The sequence below is a fragment of the Schistocerca gregaria genome, chromosome X (assembly GCF_023897955.1).
Source record: "Schistocerca gregaria isolate iqSchGreg1 chromosome X, iqSchGreg1.2, whole genome shotgun sequence".
Classification (NCBI taxonomy): domain Eukaryota; kingdom Metazoa; phylum Arthropoda; class Insecta; order Orthoptera; family Acrididae; genus Schistocerca; species Schistocerca gregaria.
Window position 1 is genome coordinate 856227209 of NC_064931.1, and position 23179 is coordinate 856250387.

General features: G+C 43.9%; 1 protein-coding gene across 3 annotated transcripts in view; it reads right to left on the reverse strand.

Moving 5' to 3' along the window:
• The window catches only part of LOC126298025 (facilitated trehalose transporter Tret1-2 homolog), a 335996-nt gene that overhangs the window by 62004 nt on the left and 250813 nt on the right, over positions 1 to 23179 (reverse strand). For all 3 annotated transcript variants that reach the window (XM_049989346.1, XM_049989348.1, XM_049989347.1), the window contains 2 exons: positions 14876 to 15011; positions 8191 to 8471 (listed from right to left, as the gene is read on the reverse strand). In XM_049989346.1, coding sequence (XP_049845303.1) covers positions 8191 to 8471; positions 14876 to 15011 — 417 coding nt within the window. The remainder of the gene's footprint in view (positions 1 to 8190; positions 8472 to 14875; positions 15012 to 23179) is intronic.

The following is a 23179-nucleotide window of genomic DNA, read 5'->3' on the forward strand; positions in this document are numbered from 1 at the left end:
GATATACCAGCAAGGAAATTGATCGAGCCCTCCATCAAAGAAGAAAAGAAGCCAGAATTCCAGAGCAACAACGGTCACCTACTGGAAAAGTTTTCTTACCGTTCATTAATAAAGTCACGGACCGCATCGGCAAAGTTTTGGCTAAACATGGGATCGAAACTATCTTCAGACCCACCAAGAAGATTAAGGAATATTTAAGAACTGCAAAAGACGCTCGACACCCCCTAGCAACACCTGGGGTATACAAAATTCCATGCAGTTGTGGACAAGTATACATTGGAACAACAAAAAGAAGTGTAAACACCCGCTTAGCCGAACATAAGAGAAACTGTAGCTTAGGACACATCGAAAAATCGGCCGTAGCTGAGCATGTTTTTCGAGATGGGAACCACGAAATTAAATTTAATGAGACTAGCGTTCTAGCACGAACATCCCATTATCATGCACGCATGTATAGGGAAGCAATAGAGATCCACAAACACCACAACAATTTTAATAGAAAAGAGGAAGTTTTAAAATTGGACAAAATGTGGATGTCGACGTTGCGCAAGAAGAATGACAATCGATTACTCTTAATCGAGAATAATGACGCCTCCAAAGATAGGCATACTGTCGGCATCACGTGACGAATGGTGGTGCCCTCTATGCGCTCTATAAATGCGAGAGTACCTGGAGCCTCAGTGGCAGTAGCCGGACGACCTCGGAAGATGTCTCCCGCAGCTGGAGACGAAACGTCAGGTGGAAATTTTATACATCGACCACGGCCTCTCAGCCCGGAAGTTTTAACTGAAGTCTCTCTATGAGGATGGGAGTCAGAGGGCATTCTCGCATTCTTAGGATAAAGTTAGAGCCGTGCGGTTGTAGGCGCTACAGTCTGGAGCCGAGCGACCGCTACGGTCGCAGGTTCGAATCCTGCCTCGGGCATGGATGTGTGTGGTGTCCTTAGGTTAGTTAGGTTTAATTAGTTCTAAGTTCTAGGCGACCTCAGAAGTTAAGTCGCATAGTGTTGAGAGCCATTTGAACCATTTGATAAAGTTAGACACTGAAAGATCTCCTGGAATTGTCTTTGACCAACTCTCCCTGTAGCTGACCAAAAGTAGACAGCTACATTCCACGTTTTGTGTAGGAACAGTGCGAACCGAGGCTGTAACTGCTGTCCCACACTCATCCAAGAGCACAAGATTTCTCCAGATGCGTGAATGTAGAGGAGGTTAGCACCCCTTATCGGTGTACAGTAGATATTAAACTGTTGTGATGATATAACAGACGGTTAAGAACAAGAAACGGGTGGTTTCTATGCATGATGGAGCTCCAGACGGACGGAGTTTGCTGCGTTTTGCGTAAATCAACTGTGCTAGCAATTCTAAAGTATTGATCTAGTGTCTGGGGTCATTACCAAGAAGGTATTGGTAAGGGAGAACATAAACACATGCACTCTTAAGGCTACAATGTTCTGTACTTAAAACACGCTATAATGTTAGATCGTTGCGCTTTCCGATCTATTAGTTGTATGGAATGCAACGCTGTTACTATCCCAAGATAAGAAATATATTACCAGCGCATGACATACATTCTCCTTGCAGGTTTCTCTACGATAAACTATGGTGATAAACCGTAAAATGAAAAACTACTTCCTTAATACCATCGATTCCTTGTGGTGCACGCACAATATAGCTTTCCAGAGGTGTATACCCCCGGTTTACAAATTATTCTATGCTCGCATCAGTCCTATAGAAATTGATCGTTAGTAACGGGGAATGCCTCTTACAAACAAAGGGACAAACGCATAGCAGCGGTGTTTGCCATGTGAAATTACACGTCATTCCGCCACTATCTCCGTAAACAGGACATCTGTCAAGCAGATGTATACACGGAGATTGTAGTTCCTCACAAACACCTGTCGCTAACTTAGAATCACCGTAGTTATAAAACTGAACTTTTATGCCCTAGGGGAATGGAGTCCGTCGTATAAATATTCGTCGGTCTAGAGGAATGTGTCGAAACAGTATGGAAGTCCTCTGGTGACCGAGAGGTTTGCTGTTAACAATCGCAAGTAGACAATGTTCTACGTCACACACAGAACACGCAGCTGTATTCGAGTCGAACGCAGGTTATGTCGCGCAACCGATGCATCCCGACAGAGCAACGGAAAAAAATCGATCAATTTAACTAATTTGCATATGAATTTGATATCAAAATTGCACCTGTAACCCCAGTTCCCTACTAATGACAGGCCATGAAGCTCGGGGGTCATCAGTCTCGTATTCAGCCCCCAGGACAGAAGCAGTCTAAACATTCATGGTGGTGTCTGTTTGTTCTATATTGTGTCTCCCTACCACTTTCGCGCAACGACGCTCTGAGCGTGTTTTTTAGGGAATTAACTAGTTTGAACCTGGGACCTGTTGCTGGTAAGGAGACGGCAGACCACACATGACATGTAGAATTCAGAAGAGTTCAGTGAGACTAGCGATGATATAACCAAATGCTTAATGATCTCAGCGTCAGATCCACTGCACTCCCTGTAAAAGAATCTTAATACTAACTAAATTTAGTGGAAGGGGTTCAAGGCTTTCTTATTTTTAGTTAGCTGGTAAAATAACGTCGAAAAAGCTGTTACGTTTACCATTCTACTCACAAAACATCGTTTATAAATTGCACTATTGATAAAAGGAAATGTTTTAATACAGGATGATAAAAACCAACTGCGTTCAACAAAAATGTGAACGAATATTCCCTGAATGGGTTTCCAAGTTCTACAATGGATCGAACGATGACCTATGCCATATCACATCTATAATCTAGGTTTACATTAAGTTTCACAAGAGAGATAACTATCAAAATGGTCTACATTGACCCTCAATTATCTTTAATTACTTATCTAACTTGTCGTAAATTACAGTGGCTGATGTGGCTTCTCAATAATTATATAACAGAGAAATCATCGCGTTTCAGATTTTTACTTCAAGTGGCAAATGTGAACACCATGAGCTTTAATTTACGATCGACACTAGTATTACGCAAAAAGGGGGTGTAACAGATGAGACTTCTGCAGTTCTGAGTGAAGCCTTATGCGCTCAAAAATGCGGCATCGCGTGCGTTCATTACCTTGTCGGTGTTTAGGCAGCTTCAGGGGGCAGCGGCCGGCGCAGCAGCCATCCAGCTCGCCGTCTCGGAACTAACTAACTTCTCCTAACTTCTCCTTACTACAATTTACCGAAGTTGATTTAAAAAAACTATCTGGCTGTGTTTTCATCTGACCAATCAGGGTCTCAATTTGCCTGACACCTTACTGCAGTGTACCAAATTTGTCTGTGTTTAGAGTAAATTCAGTGTGGAAGTGTGAGGGAGTGTTCTATATGTTTGCGTCGCGTGTATCTTAGACAGAACACGGAAACCATCCTGGTATTTCCCCAGTGGGGTGTGGGAAACCGCCTAAAAACCACATCCAGACTGACTGGCAGACAGATCCCTCACCACTAATCAGCTGGGCGGATTAGATTCAGGGATGCCGGCACGGTAGCTCAGCGTGTTCGGTCAGAGAATTAACTGCCCTCTGTAACAAAAAAAAACTGAGTGAATGGATCGACTATGAACTTGAACAAGCGTCTTAGGACGTCTGCTCCGAACAAATACAATGACCAATAACGAACAAAATGAGATTAAAAGAAAAAATTGAGTGCTGGCATACCTCCCGGTTCCGGAATTGGTCGTGATAGCTCGCATGGCTACCTGGGTGAGTATTCCGTGATGATGTTACAAAATTTCACGAATGATGGAGAAGAATAAGTGTATCAATCTGAAGTCTCAGGGACCCTCGTCTGAAAATGACTGAGTCGAAAGTTATAAGCTAAAATCGTTACGATATCTCTGACTGTGGAATAAATGTACTAGGACTGTTGTTGCTAAGACGGTATTTTTAGGGAATCCTGGCGAGCATTGGTTGTCCGTCAATGGACGTGGTTCCATGGTGGAGTCTCATCTCACCTCGGACTGAGAGTTCATGAACACCTGTATCAGACATTCCCTGAAAAGTGGATAGGCAGAGGAGGTTCTGTTTCGTGGTCAGCACGTGTACATTATCTCATCCCAATCGATTTCTTCTTGGGAGGGGGGGGGGGGGGGGGAGGGCATGTAAAAATCTTGTGTATGAGACGCCAATCGAGACTGAAGAGGATAACCTGGCAACAATTCTCGCTGCCTGCGACACTGTCGAAATGAGACCAGGGCTTTTAGAATGGGTATAACAATAGTTTGTGCTCCGATGCCATGAAGTCGGGGGGTGCCATTTTGAACAATTGTTGTAAATATATCTATTTGTGAAACTTGTGCAGATTAACTGTATTCGTTATTACTGTACCATCGGCTTAGGTTTACCTGCGCCTTTATTAGTCCATCAACAGGGGAAATTAGCAGACTACTGGTGAGTATTCAGCGGGAATTCCGTTTGTAATGATCAGGGTCGGTTTGAGCACTGCGATGCTAAAGTGGAACTCGAGTGGCTTTTCGCTGATAACTTTCGACTCGGTCGTTCCCGGGCCAGGATCACGTACCCAAAATTGATACATTTGCCCTTCTTCATCGTCTCTGATAGTTTGTTATATCATCTCCTTTACGGGCTTATGTCGGTATACTACACGTATTTCTGGTTGGGGCGTTGCTGGTGCTACACGGACGCAAATTCTCTTCTATCTTAATGAAATATTTCCTACGCATACTTCTAGTCTCCCCCCTCCCCCCCCCTTGAACCATGGACCTTGCCGTTGGTGGGGAGAGCTGCGTGCCTCAACAATACAGATATACAGATACCCGTACTGTAGGTGCAACTACAACGGAGGGGTATCTGTTGAGAGGCCAAACAAACGTGTGGTTCCTGAAGAGGGGCAGGAGCCTTTTCAGTAGTTGCAGGGGCAATAAATAGTCTGGATGATTGACTGATCTGGACCTGTAACACTAACCAGAACAGCCTTGCTGTTGTGGTACAGCGAACGGCTGAAAGCAAGGGGAAACTACAGCTGTAATTTTTCCCGAGGGCATGCAGTTTTACTGTATGATTAAATGAGTATGGCGTCCTCTTGGGTAAAATATTCCGGAAGTAAGATAGTCCCCCATTCGGATCTCCGGGCGGGAACTACTCAAGAGGACGTCGTTATCAGAAGAAAGAAAACTGGCGTTCTACGTATCGGAGCGTGGAATGTCAGATCCCTTAATCGGGCAGGTAGGTTAGAAAATTTAAAAAGGGAAATGGATAGGTTAAAGTTAGATATAGTGGGAATTAGCGAAGTTCGGTTGCAGGAGGTACAACACTTTTGATCAGGTGAATACAGGGTTATAAGTACAAAATCAAATAGGGGTAATGCAGGAGTAGGTTTAATAATGAATAAAAGAATAGGAGTGCGGGTAAGCTACTACAAACAGCATAGTGAACGCATTATTGTGGCCAAGATAGACGCGAAGCCCACGCCTACTACAGTAGCACAAGTTTATATGCCAACTAGCTCTGCAGATGATGAAGAAATTGATGAAATGTATGACGAGATAAAAGAAATTATTCAGGTAGTGAAGGGAGACGAAAATTTAATAGTCATGGGTAACTTAATTCGACAGTAGCAAAAGGGAGAGAAGGAAACATAGTAGGTGAATATGGATTGGGGCTAAGAAAGGAAAGAGGAAGCCGCCTGGTAGAATTTTGCACAGAGCACAACTTAATCATAGCTAACACTTGGTTCAAGAATCATAAAAGAAGGTTGTATACATGGAAGGAGCCTGGAGATACTGACAGGTTTCAGATAGATTATGTAATGGTAAGACAGAGATTTACGAACCAGATTTTCAATTGTAAGACATTTTCAGGGGCAGATGTGGACTCTGACCAAAATCTATTGGTTATGAACTGTAGATTAAAACTAAAGAAACTGCAAAAAGGTGGGAATTTAAGGAGATGGGACCTGGATAAACTGAAAGAACCAGAGGTTGTACAGAGTTTCAGGGAGAGCATAAGGGAACAGTTGACAGGAATGGGGAAAATAAATGCAGTAGAAGAAGAATGGGTAGCTTTGAGGAATGAAATAGTGAAGGCAGCAGAGGATCAAGTAGGTAAAAAGACGAGAGCTAGTAGTAATCCTTGGGTAACAGAAGAGATACTGAATTTAATTGATGAAATGAGAAAATACAAAAATGCAGTAAGTGATGCAGGCAAAAAGGAACACAAACGTCTCAAAAAAGAGATCGACAGGAAGGGCAAAACGGCTAAGAAGGGATGGCTAGAGGACAAATGTAAGGATGTAGAGATTTATCTCACGAGAGTTAAGATAAATACTGCGTACAGGAAAATAAAGAGGCCTGTGGAGAAAAGAGAACCAATTGCATGAATATCAAGAGCTCAGACGGACACCCAGTTGTAAGCAAAGAAGGGAAAGCAGAAAGGTGGAAGGAGTATATAGAGGGTCTATACAGAGGCGATGTTCTTGAGGACAATATTATGGAAATGGAAGATGATGCAGATGACGATGAAATGGGAGATATGAAACAGCGTGAAGAGTTTGACAGAGCACTGAAAGACCTGAGTCGAAACAAGGCCCCGGGAGTAGACAACATTCCATTAGAACTACTGACGGCCTTGGGAGAGTCAGTCCTGACAAAACTCTACCATCTGGTGAGCAAGATGTATGAGACAGGCGAAATACCCTCAGACTTCAAGAAGAATATAATAATTCCAATCCCAAGCAAAGCAGGTGTTGACAGATGTGAGTTCGCAGCTCGTAGTCGTGCGGTAGCGTACTCACTGCCCACGCCCGGGTTCCCGGGTTCGATTCCCGGCGGGGTCAGGGATTTTCTCTGTCGGTGATGACTGGGTGTTGTGTGCTGTCCTTAGGTTAGTTAGGTTTAAGTAGTTCTAAGTTCTAGGGGACTGATGACCGTAGATATTAAGTCTCATAGTGCTCAGAGCCATTTGAACCATTTGACAGATGTGAAAATTAGCGAACTATCAGTTTAATAAGTCACAGCTGAAAAATACTAGCGCGAATTCTTTACAGACGAATGGAAAAACTTGTAGAAGCTGACCTCGAGGAAGTTCAGTCTGGATTCCGTAGAAATGTTGGAACACGTGAGGCAATACTGACCCTACGACTTATGTTAGAAGAAAGATTAAGGAAAGGCAAACCTACGTTTCTAGCATTTGTAGACTTAGAGAAAGTTTTTGACGATTTTGTTTGGAATACTCTCTTTCAAATTCTGAAGATGGCAGGGGTAAAATACAGGGAGCGAAAGGCTATTTACAATTTGTACAGAAACCAGATGGCAATTATAAGAGTCGAATTAAGTCCGGTGATGCTGAGGGAATTATATTAGGAAATGAGACACTTAAAGTAGTAAAGGAGTTTTGCTATTTGGGGAGCAAAATAAGTGATGATGGTCGAAGTAGAGAGAATATAAAATGGAGACTGGGAATGGCAAGGAAAGTGTCTCTGAAGAAGAGAAAATTGTTAACATCGAGTATTGATTTAAATGTCAGGAAGTCGTTTCTGAAAGTATTAGTATGGAGTGTAGCCATGTATGGAAGTGAAAGATGGACGATGAATAGTTTAGACAAGAAGAGAATAGAAGCTTTCGAAATGTGGTGCTACAGACGAATGCTGAAGATTAGATGGGTAGATCATATAACTAATGAGGAGGTATTGAATAGAATTGGGGAGAAGAGGAGTTTGTGGCACAACTTGACTAGAAGAAGGGATCGGTTGGTAGGACATGTTCTGAGGCATCAAGGGATCACCAATTCAGGGCAGCGTGGAGGGTAAAAATCGTAGAGGGAGACCAAGAGACGAATACACTAAGCAGATGTAGGCTGCAGTAGGTACTGGGAGATAAAGAAGCTTGCACGTGATAGAGTAGCATGGAGAGCTGCATCAAACCAGTCTCAGGACTGAAGACAACAACAACAACAACAACTTCTACTCTGGAGCCGGCCGCGGTGGTCTCGCGGTTCTAGGCGCGCAGTCCGGAACCGTGCGACTGCTACGGTCGCAGGTTCGAATCCTGCCTCGGGCATGGATGTGTGTGATGTCCTTAGGTTAGTTAGGTTTAAGTAGTTCTAAGTTCTAGGGGACTAATGACCACAGCAGTTGAGTCCCATAGTGCTCAGAGCCATTTGAACCATCTACTCTGGACTGCAGAAAAGGGTCGGTTACTTACGGACGTCCACGTGACGAGCATGCCGCGCAGAGAGCTGTCGCCTATTTCGGCGGCGTAGACGGTGGCCGGGATGCTGGCCATGCCGGAAGAGATGCCGGTGAAGATGCGGCCGGCGTAGAGCTGCGCGAGGAAGGAGGGCCCGTCGGGCGCCGTGGCGACGAGCAGCCAGCCCAGCAGCCCCGGCACGTTGATCAGCAGCAGCGTCACCTTGCGCCCGAACCTGTCCAGCAGCGGGCCCGACGCCAGGCAGCCAAACGGGGTCGCGATCGCCGCCAGGCTGGCTGCCGACACAAACGTGCTGGATAGCTACTCCAGTGCCACTAAAACTGCGGCTTCAGAAGGAATACGTTAGGGCGGTAATACAATGACATTGTTCTTAAACCACACGATCCAACACGAGCTCCAATAGCCACTCAAATACGAAGTCATTGGAGATTGGAAACCCTTCAAAACCACAAAACCTCGGCCAGGGTCTACTCTCGTCAGTCGTTCTGTGTTGCTTTAAATCTCCACGTCTCCGCTAATATCTCACTTCCTCAATATTTTCCCAGTTCCTACTGAAAAGTAGCTCAGTCTGCATTTTCGTCAATGACATTTATCTTACCATTTGTAATCATTATTACCAAAATATCTACGAATAACCCGTGAGCCTAAACTAATGGAGTGTCCAGCAGAAATCCAAGTGAGGCTGAAATTACAAACTAGCTTTTTTCACCGAGAAATTCTGTAAAAATCTGATCTCATCCGTACTAATTTCTGCAATGCCACCAGTGTTTAAGCACCTCCCTGAACTTTATAATCTCTTTGTACCCTAGAATATCATGTTTTCATTATGATTTATGCATCTACTTGTCTCTCTCAGCATACATGTCCTATTAACTTAACAAAATCGCTTCTTCCATCCAGTTAACAAAACACTTTCGATTATACTACTCCCACTGTAAATTCAGCACCCGAAACGTTTTCTACGTCCATACCATACGTCCGAATATTGCACGAAGCTATCCTTAGAATTCTCTTATAATGCCGTTTTCTCGCAACTTCCTCATATTTTGCACTAGTTTCGCACTTAATAAGTATTCTGCGAGTGTCAAGAGGTTTCTACTCACATTTGACTCCTGATCGTTACACTTCCTAGAATTTTTGATACTTAACTTACTTTACCAGTTTTGGCTATTTTTCCAATTTCTTACATGTTTTAACATTTTCTAAGTATTACATTAACGTTTCATAGCTTGTCTATTAAGGACTGGACTCCAAAAACGGTTGAATTTTCATTTTCTGCTATTTTAGTGTTCTGTCGCTTTTTGTACTTTCTAAGCATGTCTCGTTGCTTCCTCTCCTTCATTTGGTGTCCTCATAATGGTGATTCCATCATTATTCAAGCACTGCTGACCTTTCACCACAGTTTGACTATCGACACCATTTTCTCATGTACACACGAGTAGCAGTTTGTCAAGTTATCAACTCTGGGACCATAGTTTAATTTTCTGCTAATTATCTATGTACTGAATGGCCAGGAACTGAAACATGGTAATATGTGTGAAGCACACTAGATGCCTCAAGGAATTAGGGGACACTTCCTAATATCATCAGAGAAATTGAGTGCACATATTTTAGTGCTTCAGAAATTATAAAGAGTTTCATTCATTATTAGTCTGTGTTAACTTTTTTATATACAGTAATATAAAATCTCGACACTAGAATTAACACTGTAGAAATGTCTCATAGATATAATGTCATTCACTGAAAATCTGCATTAATTTTTATACAAATCCTGTTGTACAACCTGGGATGGGCTCTCTCAAAAAAACTTCATAAATCATATCAACACTTACACAAGAATTATTAGCTGATAGAGCTTTACAAAACCATAACAAAAAAATCATATATTTCTCTCTATCTCTCTCCCCCCCCCCCTCTCTCTCTCTTTCTCTCTCTCTCTCTCTCTCTCTCTCTCACACACACACACACACACACACACACACACACACACACACACACACACACGTGCGCACGAACTTTCGTTCCTACTCACACACACTTATACACACGCACACACATAATATAAGCACACACATAGAAGGATATGCTCGACTACTTAGTAAGAATGAAGCGAATAGTGTGACTAAGCAGCTATTGTTTATCATCAGGAGAAAGTCCTATTTTGGACGGTATTACGGTAAACACCACATGCGCCTTAGACTAGGTAAAGTGCCTTGTCACCATCCGTATGGCTCCCCCCGTCGGAAGTTCTAGTTCTCCCTCGGGCATGGGTGTGTGTGTTGTCCATAGTGTAAGTTAAAGTTAGTTTAAGAAGTGTGTAGGCTTAGGGACCGATGACCTAGCAGTTTGGTCCCATAAGACCTTACCACAAATTTTCAATTTTGCCTCCTCCACCACGCAAGCACTCGATGTGACCTCCAAACGTAATAGATCTTGTGGCAACATGTTGCAGGTCTTAAGTCCATCTCAACTTCATGAAGTACGCGAGCATTTTAGACCTCAGGCCTACAAATTCTACAATCTGGAATCCATTGGACAATGACTTCAAGTTTTGTGTTTCCAGGTACCATGTAATACACGTGATCAGGCGCACATCCAGACGTCTCAGATGGATCGGGGTGGCACTTCAAGTTCTTATGGAGTATAATTTTACTCATCCAGTAGACGAAGCAGTTTGTATCTACACTATCTGATCAAAAGTATCTGGACACTCCTAAATCGAGTCCAAGTAGACGTAATGTACTGATGTACGGAAACTGTCGTGCATTGTAGCGGGTGGTTGTAAAAATCGCACTAAACCAGCGGAAGGAATGACTCGTGAGTTTCAGAGTGCTACCAGCTGCCCCTGGTTTCTCTCATCCTCTCCACCCCCAACCAGTTGCCGCGCCTTTACCGTTGTGTCCCACCCTCTCTCCATCTCCACACCCCCCATCTCCTTTGCCAACACAACTTCCACCATCTACCCCTCCCAGATGATGAGCTTCGCCCTGACATCTACCCTTCCTACCAACTCTAACCCCCTCCTCCTCAGGGCTCCCTTTCCTCCCCCTCCCTCGTCCTGAGCGGCTTCCCCCTCCTACTCCCCCTCCATCTCTTGTGCCTCCTTCCAGTGTCTCTGCGCTCCCTCCTGCCCTGCCTTCCCTCTTCCTCTCCCGCCCCACGTGTCTCCTGCCTCTTCGTGAACCCACTGATGCCTCTCCTCTCTTCATCCCGCCGCTTCCCCAGCTGCCCCATGCTTTCCCCTCCTTTTCCATACTCTCTGACCTTTTCCCTCGGCAGGTCCCACCTGGCAGTTTTATTCTTCGTCATGTGTGCTCCAAGTGGGTTTAAAGTGTGTTGTTCCGGAGCGTTTTTACTACTGTGGCCGACTTTTAACCTGTGCCTGCGCAGTCAGTGTCTTCTCTGTGTTTTAAGAATTGCAAACTGTGTTTTTTAACTTTCTGGTGACTTTTTTTAACTGTCCCCCATGATCGTCTCCATGTCAGTGTATATTTTACCTCCATTTTCTCCCCTTACTCTGTTTTATGTTCCCCTTTTATATCTCCTTATGTATGTATCATTTTATTCTTGTTTTAGTTGTAGTGTCACTCGGCTGAAGAGCTGCGGATTGTGCTGCTAACAGCCCTCCCCTGCCCCATATGAAATCACAATAAAGAAAAAAAAAGCAGCACCGGCAGTCAGTGAACTCCTCACGACGATGGCGGAGATGGCCGCCGAAAGCTCGAAGATTTTATTCGAATCGACATGGCTGGAAAAACCGAAAACATGTTATTCATTACTACCTTCTTTGATTTCAGTGTTTGAGAACGAATGGGCTACCAGTCGACCACAGATATCTGGAAACCTCATTGATAGTGTACCCAGCAGCGTTAAGCCATCATGAAGGCGACCGAAGGACATACACCATATTGCTGTGCACTAATAATTTACAAATACTGTTGATTAGATAATATATTTAAAGTAACTTTGATTATTCAAAACAAATCTATAGAAACGTATTGTGAAATGGGTATGTATAAATTGGTAATTTGCGGTAAGGTCATATGGGACCAGACTGCTGAGGTCATCAGTCCATAAGCTTACGTACTACTTAATCTAACTTACGCTAAGGACAACACACACACACCCATGCCCGAGGGGGGACTCGAACCTTCGACGGGGGGGTGCTGCGCGAACCGTGACAAGGTGCCTGAGACCACTCGGTTACTCCGCGCGGCGGGTATGTATAGATTTTGGAGAAAGATATTATGCAAAGCCAGTATAAATGATGTTCTTGTATTGTGGCTGAATCCTTGACTTCTCCAGAGCTATAAATTCAGCATGACAAATAGTAACTCATTTAAAGTTAAACTTAGCAATCAATGTTAGTGTCCTCCAAGGCTTCTCCCCATACTGGCCAATTTAATATTCTCTATAGGTTTTCGAAAAGTAGCTTTTTTCATTGTCTTTCAAACTAATTTTTCAAAATTCCACGTCGTGTAGAGTCTTCTCCCGATTCTTAGACTAACATAACTCTGTGGTAAATTCTAAACTGTTCAATTCTTAAATCTAAACAGTGTTGGAGACTTTGGACTCCTTTTCTTCTTGCATCTAACGTCAAAAATTTGGGAGGAGAACTGTTTCTCAAACAGTGATGCTCTGAAAATAACGATAAAGCGTGTGGTTTTCATGCAGCCAATTGGATTGTGCCCAGTCTATCCACAAAAAGTTTACTATTTCCGAGTTATGAGGAACGCTCGCTACATTTGTGCCATTGATTTCTTAATGAGTTAGTCATTATGTCTCCAAAATAGGTAGAGACTGTCACCTAGCAAACTCATGTAAGTTATTAACCTGAGATTAGGGGAAGTAACTATCTTTGGTGATTGGTTTATGCGATCCCATCATCAGTCGGTAATTGTACTTGACGTGTCTGTGGGTGCATTGGTGGTACCTCGAATTTCTCACACAAAGAATAACAGTATGTCAGCATCAGTTTCATCTATACAATGCATCCCACGCCAACACAGACGCTATGAAATAGTGGCCAGGTTCCAGGTTGTACGTTGGCACGCAAACATTCCGGAATTGTTTCATATATCTGCAGGTAAGCGGACATTTGTGTCCGTGGATAGTCTTATAGATGTACCTAAATATGAGATGTTAGATTCCCGCCACACTTATTGCGATGTTTATATTTCACGTATTTTATGTAATCGCCCGCAAGTTTACTGGAAAGTAAAGAGATATCGGGCAATATGGTTTCATAGAATTTCTCTCACAAATGCAGATATTAAAATGGGGGAGCACCTTCACGTGAAACTAGTTGGATCTTGCTTAACTGAGAAATGAAAGCCGGCCGCGGTGGCCTAGCGGTTCTAGGCACTTCAGTCCGGAACCGCTCGACTGCTACGATCGCAGATTCGAATCCTGCCTCGGGCATGGATGTGTGTGATGTCCTTGGGTTAGTTAGGTTCAAGTAGTTCTAAGTTCTAGGGGACTGATGACCTCAGATGTTTTGTCCCATAGTGTTCAGAGCCATTTGAACCATTTTTGAGAAATGAAGCCCGAGAGAAATGCATGTTTTGTTGACATAAAGTCAAAGTCAATTTTTGAAGCGACGTTTATACAAATTTATAATAACTTTGGAACTGCAGTGTAACGGTTGTGTCAGGACTTGAAAACGAAATGTATCTCTCAGTGCTTATAGACAGGACACTAATTGTTGTGTTTAGTTTGTCTACAGTTCTTCATGCACTGAGTTATGAAGCGGCCGTTGCATTTATTAACATTGTAGAGAAATGCTGATACATATTACGGGAAATTATAAGTTGGATTGTGATCTGTGCGTGAAGCATCACGAAATTTACCACTTAGGTGGCTTTGATTGTGTAATTTTTTATCTGCAGTGTTAAATGACTGTTCACAAGCGTGATGTAAATTAGAAATCTCAAATCTCAATTCGTCCTCCAGTGTCAGACCAGAAGAACAGCCTTTACGTAAATGATAGTAACATTTTCTGCAGGTTTTTTAATCTTAGAGATCGATGATGCTACCTGTCATATGAACTGAAATACTTGCTGCTGGAATGAAATGAGCTGGCGATGTGATACGCTACATATCGATCGATGAGGACGATATGTTAAATGGCTCCATAGCAAGACACAGGAACGAGGAGGAATTCAAAGTCGACCTAACCTATTAACGGCACCCTTCCTTGTGCACACTTGACAACACAAAAAATGGCCAGAGCCGAAATGTATACTGTCCGCTGATTTATGTAGGAGCCTATTACGATGGAGGGTGTACAGAACTGTTCATAAACGTTGCTGGGAATGCTCTTATAGAGTGTTTACTACAGATTCTTGTCTGTGAGTGTTGTGTTGCCAGATTGTCATTATTTGACATCCATTTTCAGTAAAAAAAAAAAAAAGAAAAATGTAGACAGTGAAAGTTTGTTGCAAACATGTTTGTATCGTTATTGTGCAAGGAATAGCTCTGTGAAGTCAAATAAACAAACTTTTGCTTCATTGTACCGTTTTCTTTGGCTTGTATTCTATCCTGCGTCCTACATTGGTGCATTTGTGAACGATGCATTACGTCTTCAGTGTAGTAGAAAATCGAAGGGTCCCAGACATAAGCAATGCCCTCAAGTAGAATAAAACTAGACGGAAGCAGGAAGAAGCAGGTAGCGTGTTACCTATCCATGATTCCTGTTCCTCAGTTATGAGAGGGTTTCCGATCCCTTGCTTCATGACGGGCAGTGCAACTGCTGAGAATCCGAGACTCATGGCTGGCGCCAGGCAAGCGAAGTTGGCCACGAGTCCGGCGCCCACCTGCAACACATTGCATGCATGCATTAAGTGAGGTCACACAGGGCGCTTTACAATACACCACTATAGGACAGCAACATTCAACTTCTGTCGAAATTCATTCAGAACGAATGTTGCTGTCCTATACGAATAGTTAACCGACTAACCAACAGAAAGGCTTTAAATTTGACTTAAAATGTGTAAAAAAAAGTTGAGAGAGTGAAAGCAGCAGATCTTCATTTGATGCATTAGTTTAGTGAGAAAATTCTCAAACTCAAAATTATAAGGCGTGCTTCAAAATGACACGGAAATAAGGATGTAAGCGGAACAGGAGGACAAATCTTACGACATATTCGTTTCGCTATATGAACTTCTTTTTATATCATAACAATGGCTTCTGTTATATTGCACAGATAAGCAGTTGATAGTGCACTGCTTCAGATGGCGAGATTATCCTGAAATATAAAGCACAATAAAAAGACAATTGAACCATACATACAATGTTGATCGTCATAGAGCTGTAAAGCATGGTGTTTTCTTTCTTAATGAAGATATTTTTACGGAGCTCCAAATGTTAAAGACATTGAACTCCTGCTTGGGAGGAGTGAAGTCCATATCATCATTCATGATTTATGTTTCCTGTGGTTTGTGTACTTCTATCGAGGCTGTTTCTATCCATATCCCATTCTGATATCGCGATAGTGGGATGATTCGCGCACATATGCGTTGATGCTTGCTCTCTTCAGAGGTAAGGGATTTGGTTGTTATGTGGGGCACTAAATCGTGATTCGTCAGAGAACAAAACAAGGAAATTCAGTATACCTACGTGCATGATGATTTGCAGCCCATTTCCTTCGGAAACTACGGTGGCGTGCTTCATACAAGGGAATAAATTAGTCACGAAGACGACTGAGGAAACTGTGAAGTTAATCTGTGTCCCATTTCTGTTTGCAACGCTCTCTTTAGCTGAGATGTATGCTGGAGTCCTCTGTGATGTCCCGCGTGTGTTACACGAATGTGGGAAATTTATGATTTCATCTTCGTCAAAAGGATATACGCTGGATGTGAATGCACTTTAAACTTTATTTTTACAATTAATGGGCATAAACTGAACACTTGTATAAACTCAACAGCACAACGCAAACATAGAACCAATCTTGACTAACAAAAACAAAGATAACATGCACCTTTAGAAAAGCACCTTAAATTTTAATGCTCAAATCCCCTTATTTTATGTTCTGAGGTACAAAGCTTGGAAAAACAAATGTTCTTCGATTTGAATCGAGGCACTTCGCATTACGTGGATGAGGTCTGTGAGGAAAACCAGGAGCCCCTGAGCGCGCGGAGAGCGTCGAGATATGTGCCTACCAGCCCGCGAAAAAATGACGGGTGGGTTTGCAAGAGGGGAAGGAGGAGGGGCTGAGACTGACCGAGGCACTTGGGGCACCCTCGGGATCGCTTCAGTATCTCAGTGTCCGTTTACATTTAGGACGAAGGTCTTGTCCGATCGGAGTAAGACCTTAAAAGGGCCCCTATATAACGGGAAGAGCCGAGGCTTCACAGCCTGTCCCTCAGCCAGACAAAAGTGTAGGTACGTAAATCTTTGTGACAGCAAAATAGTTTTTGTGCCATGACGCACAGAGTTCTGAGACGAAGGACACTGCATATGCCATTGCAGCTCATTTAAGAAGAGTTCAGTCTCCGATATGAAGGTCAGGAAGAGGGACAGGGGAAAAGAAATTCACGTGGGACCATCTGCATCTTTCCGTATACAAGCTGGGCCGTAGAGCACTCGATATCCTCTTTTACAGCTGTGCGAAGGGCTAGGTGACGTCAGACCAAGAAACGGAATAGCGCTTCAGGGCCGCCTTTAAAGTACAGTGTAGGCGCCTTGCCATCCCGACTGGTGGGATACGAAAGTGACTACATCAGCACAGACGCATCATCTAGTCAAACAAAAGGCACTCAAATTGCCTACCTCTGTCAGCAGTAATAATCTGAGGGATTCCAAATCGTGAAAATAAAGCCTGGACGACGATGGGAGCAGATATATCTGCGACCGGAACAGCCTCAGGCTACCTTGTGCCTTGTGACTCTATTTATTATTGTCACTAGGTAGCGGAAACTACGAGAGGGCGGGGGGGGGGGGGGAGGGGGGGGGGAGGGGGGGGGGAGCCCGCAGTATCCAGGTATGTGTGAAAATCTCCCTGAAGGGGGGGGGGGTGAAAGGAGAGATAGGAACAGAACCACGGCGAGAACATTTTTGAAGATTGACATCTGCGGCAATACTTCGCCCACTGCCGACAATCCCTTAGCAGCCCGGTCCAAACGACCGTATTAGCCACTAACTTAGCGCTAGCTTTAATGCCCGAGTGAGGCAAGTTGTGAATAATGTCGAAAATAGGGCGACCCATTTAACGTTATTGCAAGACGTGTCACTCCATACCTTTCGGCGAGAACATTACACAGGAAGGAGTTCAAGATGAAAATCACTTGATGGACCCTGCTGACATTGAAGAAGCAACAGATACAAATCCTGACCAACAGCCAGGGCGTCCCAACCAATGGCTGCAAACGATGCACAATCGCGAGAAAAACAGTACACGACGGCTTTGTCCTGGCCGGAGATGTCAACTGTAATTTGTGCAATGAAATTTGCCTGCCGACATTGACGCGGAACAACACAGACATAGGACCAAACTCGTCTATCAAAGAACAAATGTAACATACACTTTTACAAAAGATTCTTAAACTTTAATTCTCACGCTGTTTCCATTTGTGTCGGTCTTACTATTTGACGCTGCCTCACAACAATCAGTGTACACCTCTTGCCTGGTCCATGTCCGCAGGAAACAGTATTGTGTTTGTGGATCCGCTATGATGGAAAACACTTTGTTTTTTTACATCTAAACTTAACTGCAGCGCAATTCCGCCAGCATAAATGTTTCCACTTTCTATTCCTCACATTTCACTAAATTTTTGCGAGAAGTGTTTCCCCATTCAGTATGCCACTTGACTGGTCTCGATTTATTTGGTTGCTAGTGTGATGCTTCATATTACACAAACAATGCAGCTGCACGGTCCATTGTTATTGTACAGGATAACAATTATTGAACTATATGAAAAAAACGTAAATTAGGTACAAACTACGCCGTGCACACACTATATTTAACATGTAAACGTCACTACAGGTATTAGTATTTAGGCTCTGACATCTTGGACATGCCTTGCCATCATTGGTGACGATGTGGCGTAGACGAATTGCGAAATTCCGTGTGACCCGCTGAAGCGTCGGAACATCGATGCAGTCGATGACCTCCTGAGTGGCTGTTTTCGATGGGGTCAAGCTCCGTCTTGCATGAATCACATATTGTCGAAATCAGGGTCATTTTGGATGATGCGAACGAAACCATCTTCCAAAACCTTCACGTACTGTTCGGTAGGCACGGTGCCATCAAGAAATACCGCAGCGATTATTCCGTGGATGGACATTGCACACCAACAGTCATCCGTTGATGACTTCTCAATCGCAAAATGTGGATTCTCAGTCCCCCAAATGCCCCAATTTTGCTTGCTGATGAACCCCTCCAAATGTAAGTGGACTTCATCGCTAAAATAAACCAGCCTTGTAGTTTGAATGTCCTAACGCAAACCGTTCGGAAGTTATGACATTTTATTTCGAGTAGTTCAGTAACTGTCACAGTGTAAATTTACATAAGCTGTGGCATAGGTACAATAAGCAAGAGTTTTGCATGAAGGTGAACCCACAAATTCGATCTTATATATGTTTTTTTTTTTATATTCGTGGACGAACATGACTTGACTTACATATAACTTCCTTGCTCGAAAGCGAATCTACGGTTTGAAACAGCACTTCGGGGTGCTACAAAAGCGTTTCCTACCTCCAGTTGTGGCTGACCAGCGTCTGCCTTGCCAGGTGTTCGACGTGCCAGATATTCCAACAAATAATGTTGTTGCAATGTTGCTCAGTAGTAACTGGTTTCAAAATGTATACCGGTACAGAACCTCAGTGGTACTCTTTTTATCAGTCATGCAATTTTTGATGGGACGGCCTTGTTCCTCTTCCTGTAGTAATAGCAGTTGGAATCGAACGTGTCCAAGAGATAACATTCTCTCCATGACGCTTAAGGATATTTTGACGGATCCCCTAATTGTATTGATCTATGCACAGAAACTGCTGTCATTCAAAAACACTAACAGTAGTGTATGTTTCTCCACCTGCAGTACAGTCATCTTCCTGGAAAGTAAAAAGTAAGGGTAGTTCTCCCGCGCAGGATTTTGGATGAGATGGGACTATAGAGTCGCCTTTGCGTACCTGCTGCAGTATTGCTGAAGCAGTTGTGAGGTAACGGGCAAGTTGTGGGGCCCTGAAAATATTCTGAGTTGGCGTGGCCGAGCTGGGGCCTCTCCACGTGGGGCTGAACGTTAGCTTAGCAACCGCGTGATGCCGGTCCATCGAGCGCGTGGCTGGGAATTCCTCGGTGACGCTATGCGCCAAAGATCACGGACTTTGTGAAACCTTAATGGCAGACATTTCACAGTTCGTATAAAATTAACAGTAGCCAGATGAATCGTGATACCTCAAAAGAAACATGTACATTACTATCATTCGCACGCCGATTACGATGGTGTAATCAGATTTTCAATATCTTTATTAGATTAAAGCTTAGTCTCTGACAGTAAATTATACAAGTAACACCCAGCAACGAATTTCCAAAATTTAAACGCTTCATCCGTGTTCGTCGATCGACGTGTCTTTAGAAAGCTATTAGTGTAAAACTAAATTGGGTTGAATTACAGGCATGCAACTTGAATAGTACATGAATTATTGGAGGTCAAAGTGACCGATTACTATCGATCGCGTCAGGCCATAAGTACTCCACAGTTACACGAAAAAACGGTAGCAGCATGCTTATAAAAATATTTATTCATCTATGTCTTTGTTTATATACGACATATACTATTCATGAAGAAATTTGTTAAGTATTTACCGTGTTTAGAAAGCACAGAGACATTAGGCTACTGGCCTTCCTTTTCTTGCTATTCCTTTGATGTATGTTTATTTAATTTCTTTATGTATTTAATAATGTGTATGAGAGCGTGTTTATGGTAAAGCTGTAGGAATATTTATATAATTTCAAGTTATTTAAATGTAAATCCAGTACTTCGAATGTGCTTCATTACGTTTGTGAATGTGCGTTTGCTTGAAGATATGGCGGGAGCACTCTAGCCAATCATAGCACTCATGAATGGGGAGACTGGATGGAAGTGGGAGGAGAGCACAGTTTCCGCAGAGGACACGAGGTAGTTCTGGGCAGGGCGGTACAGGACCAGCTGTGCGCCTCTGTTTTGCTAACGTGCCACTCCCAGTCATGTACTCATAACACCTAGGTTGGGTCAAGTGTCCCCTTCTGCCTGTAACTTGCGCCTTGCAAACCGCTGCGTTTACTCTTTTCAGTGGTTCTACGGCTCTGTGGCCTCCATTCTACCGCTGGTAGTTACTGTCAACAGGCCTGTGTATGGCTGTAACTTGTGCACTCAGAAATATTGCACCAAATCTATTTCCTATCTTAAACAGTGGTTCCAATACAGATAAGAGTGAGAGGGGCTATTCCAATAGCTCAGACCTGAAAGTGCACCTGTGGCAGCGAGGGGGAGGTGGTGGGTTGGAGGTTTCCTGAGGGGGAGGGGGTGGTAGAGGGTGGGGGAACAATAGGTTAAGTGCCTGTCAATTAAAAGGAAGGATCCTTTTAGCAGAACGATAGGCTAAGTACCTGTCAATCAAAGGAGTACAATAGGTTTGCCCTTGAGTGCATACCTGCCCCTGATGTAGGCAACCGGCACTAACAAAAATGGACTGAAACGAACTTTGTTCGACTACTGAGGTCATCCACTGCAGTAGTAGCTCTTGGGCGGTCTGAGTGGCGCATGTTATCGATAGTTCCTGTCTCTCCGTATCTCCTCCATGTCCTAACAACATCGCTTTGGTTCACTCCGAGATGCCTGAACACTTACCTTGTTGAGAGCACAAAGTAACAATGCAGACGCGATCTAACCGCAGTGTTGACTGTCTAGGCATTGGCTGAATACAGACAACACGAGCCGTGTACCTCCTTCCTGGTGGAATGACTGGAAGATATTGGCTGTCGGACTCCTCCGTCTAATAGGCGCTACATCTTTGGGCGGGTTTAGTGATATCTCTGAACAGTCAAAGGGACTGTATCTGTGATACAATATCCACAGTCAACATCCATCTTCAGGGGTTCTGGGTACCGGGGTGATGCAAAGCTTTTTTTGATGTGTGTTTGTAGAATATGCGTGAGAAATAGCTCCACTTTTGGCTAAAATTTACCACAGATACGTTTAGCAGGGATACGTTCCCCCAATTAGAAAAAAAAGCATAGGTCACAACGACCTACATAAAAAGAAATATGATTGATCCACAGAACAACCGTCATGTATCACCCACTTCTAACTGTAGCAGGAGCTAGACATAGACTGGAACGAAATAACCTATTCCATGGAAATCAGTCTGGTTTTCAGAAACATCGAGCATGCGAAATTCAACTCGCACTCTTCATACATGATATTCTCATTGCCATGGGTGGAGGAATCCAGGTTGATTCGTTGTCTCTAGCCTTTTTTAAAGTTTTTAATTTGCTGCAACAGTGACATCTCCTAAAGAAAACGGGTACCTATGTGATATCTAACAATGTTTCAACTGGATCGTGTATTTCCTGATAGGTGGGCTGCAGCAAATTATCCTGGATGGACAGTCATTTATGGGCACTCAAGTAAAATCTGGTATGACCCAGGAGAGTGTAATAGGGACGTTGTTATTCATGTAACACATTAAATCCTCAGTGGATAGTATTAACAGTAATGTCCGCTTCCGTAACTGAGTGGTCAGTCTGCCTTCGGCAGTGTGAGGCGAGCACGCCTTGTCTATGTCGCTCATGTTGTGCTGCTTGCGAGTGAACGTGCGTTTCTTCACTTCCGCGTAACGGCTTGTCTCCGTGTCTGAATTCACCGACAATCATGGTGTTTTCCTATCGCCAAGCCATGATTAAATTAACTTTTCCTTTGGATCACGAACGACGAAAAGCATATGAAGTAGAACTGTTTCTACAGGACGAAATGCGTCTCCCGCTCCAAGATGTTCTCGGAGTTCATTTTTCGATCCTTAGTACCTCTGTGTACATGAAGCTGGAGAGTGAAGAACTGTGTGCCGACGTTGCGCGACGGCATAATACCGATCTCAAGAACTGATACTCTGGCAGCCATACAGGAACTGCGGGATTAGCTGAGCTTCCTAGGGCGCTGCAGTCATGGACTGTGCACCTAGTCCCTGCGGAGGTTCGACTCCTCCCTCGGGCATGGGTGTGTGTGTTTGTCCTTAGGATAGTTTAGGTTAAGTAGTGTGTAAGCTTAGGGACTGATGACGTTAGCAGTTAAGTCCCATAAGATTTCACACACACACACACACATTACAGGGACTACCGTGTTTGATCACGCCAGTTTCGGCCTCTCAACGCGGAGGGATTTCGAACTTCCGTTTGAGGTGCTGTCGGACGTTGTGGTGGCCACCTTTACCTTATGGTAACGTCGTCAGTCACGTTGCTGAAACGTGGAAGCCGTTCGAAACCTACTGCGTCATTAATGATGTCCGTTAGATAAACAGTGAACTGAAGAAACACGTGCCTCTACTATTTGGTTACTGCTGGCTGCAGGGCTGTCGTCATCTATGGTAGCCATACGCGTACTTGTTCAGGTTGGTGACCAGGTCAAGTTCCCTCTGATTGTCTCCGGCGTAGACTGGTTCAGACGCCTATTTGAGACGTCGCTCTCCCTGTGCCGGCCATTGTGTTACCTCTATATTACGCGCCTGCCTGCTGCACCCACTCTGAATCAGTCGGCACCAGCGTCGACTCCTCTCGACGACGCATCTGACGTGTTCCCTCCTCTGCGGCACTATCGCCGGAGACAGCACTAACGGACGAGGGCGTCAGCAGACGCAAGCCGTCTGTCCCTACCCCATAGTTGTTGATCATTGTGCTGTACTGATCTTCACTTTTCTGACATCTGGCTGCATGTCGGACGACAGCCATCCCCCATCTGACACGGAACATGTTAGGAAGCAACGGTCGCTGAGGGAACGGAAGAGACAGCGC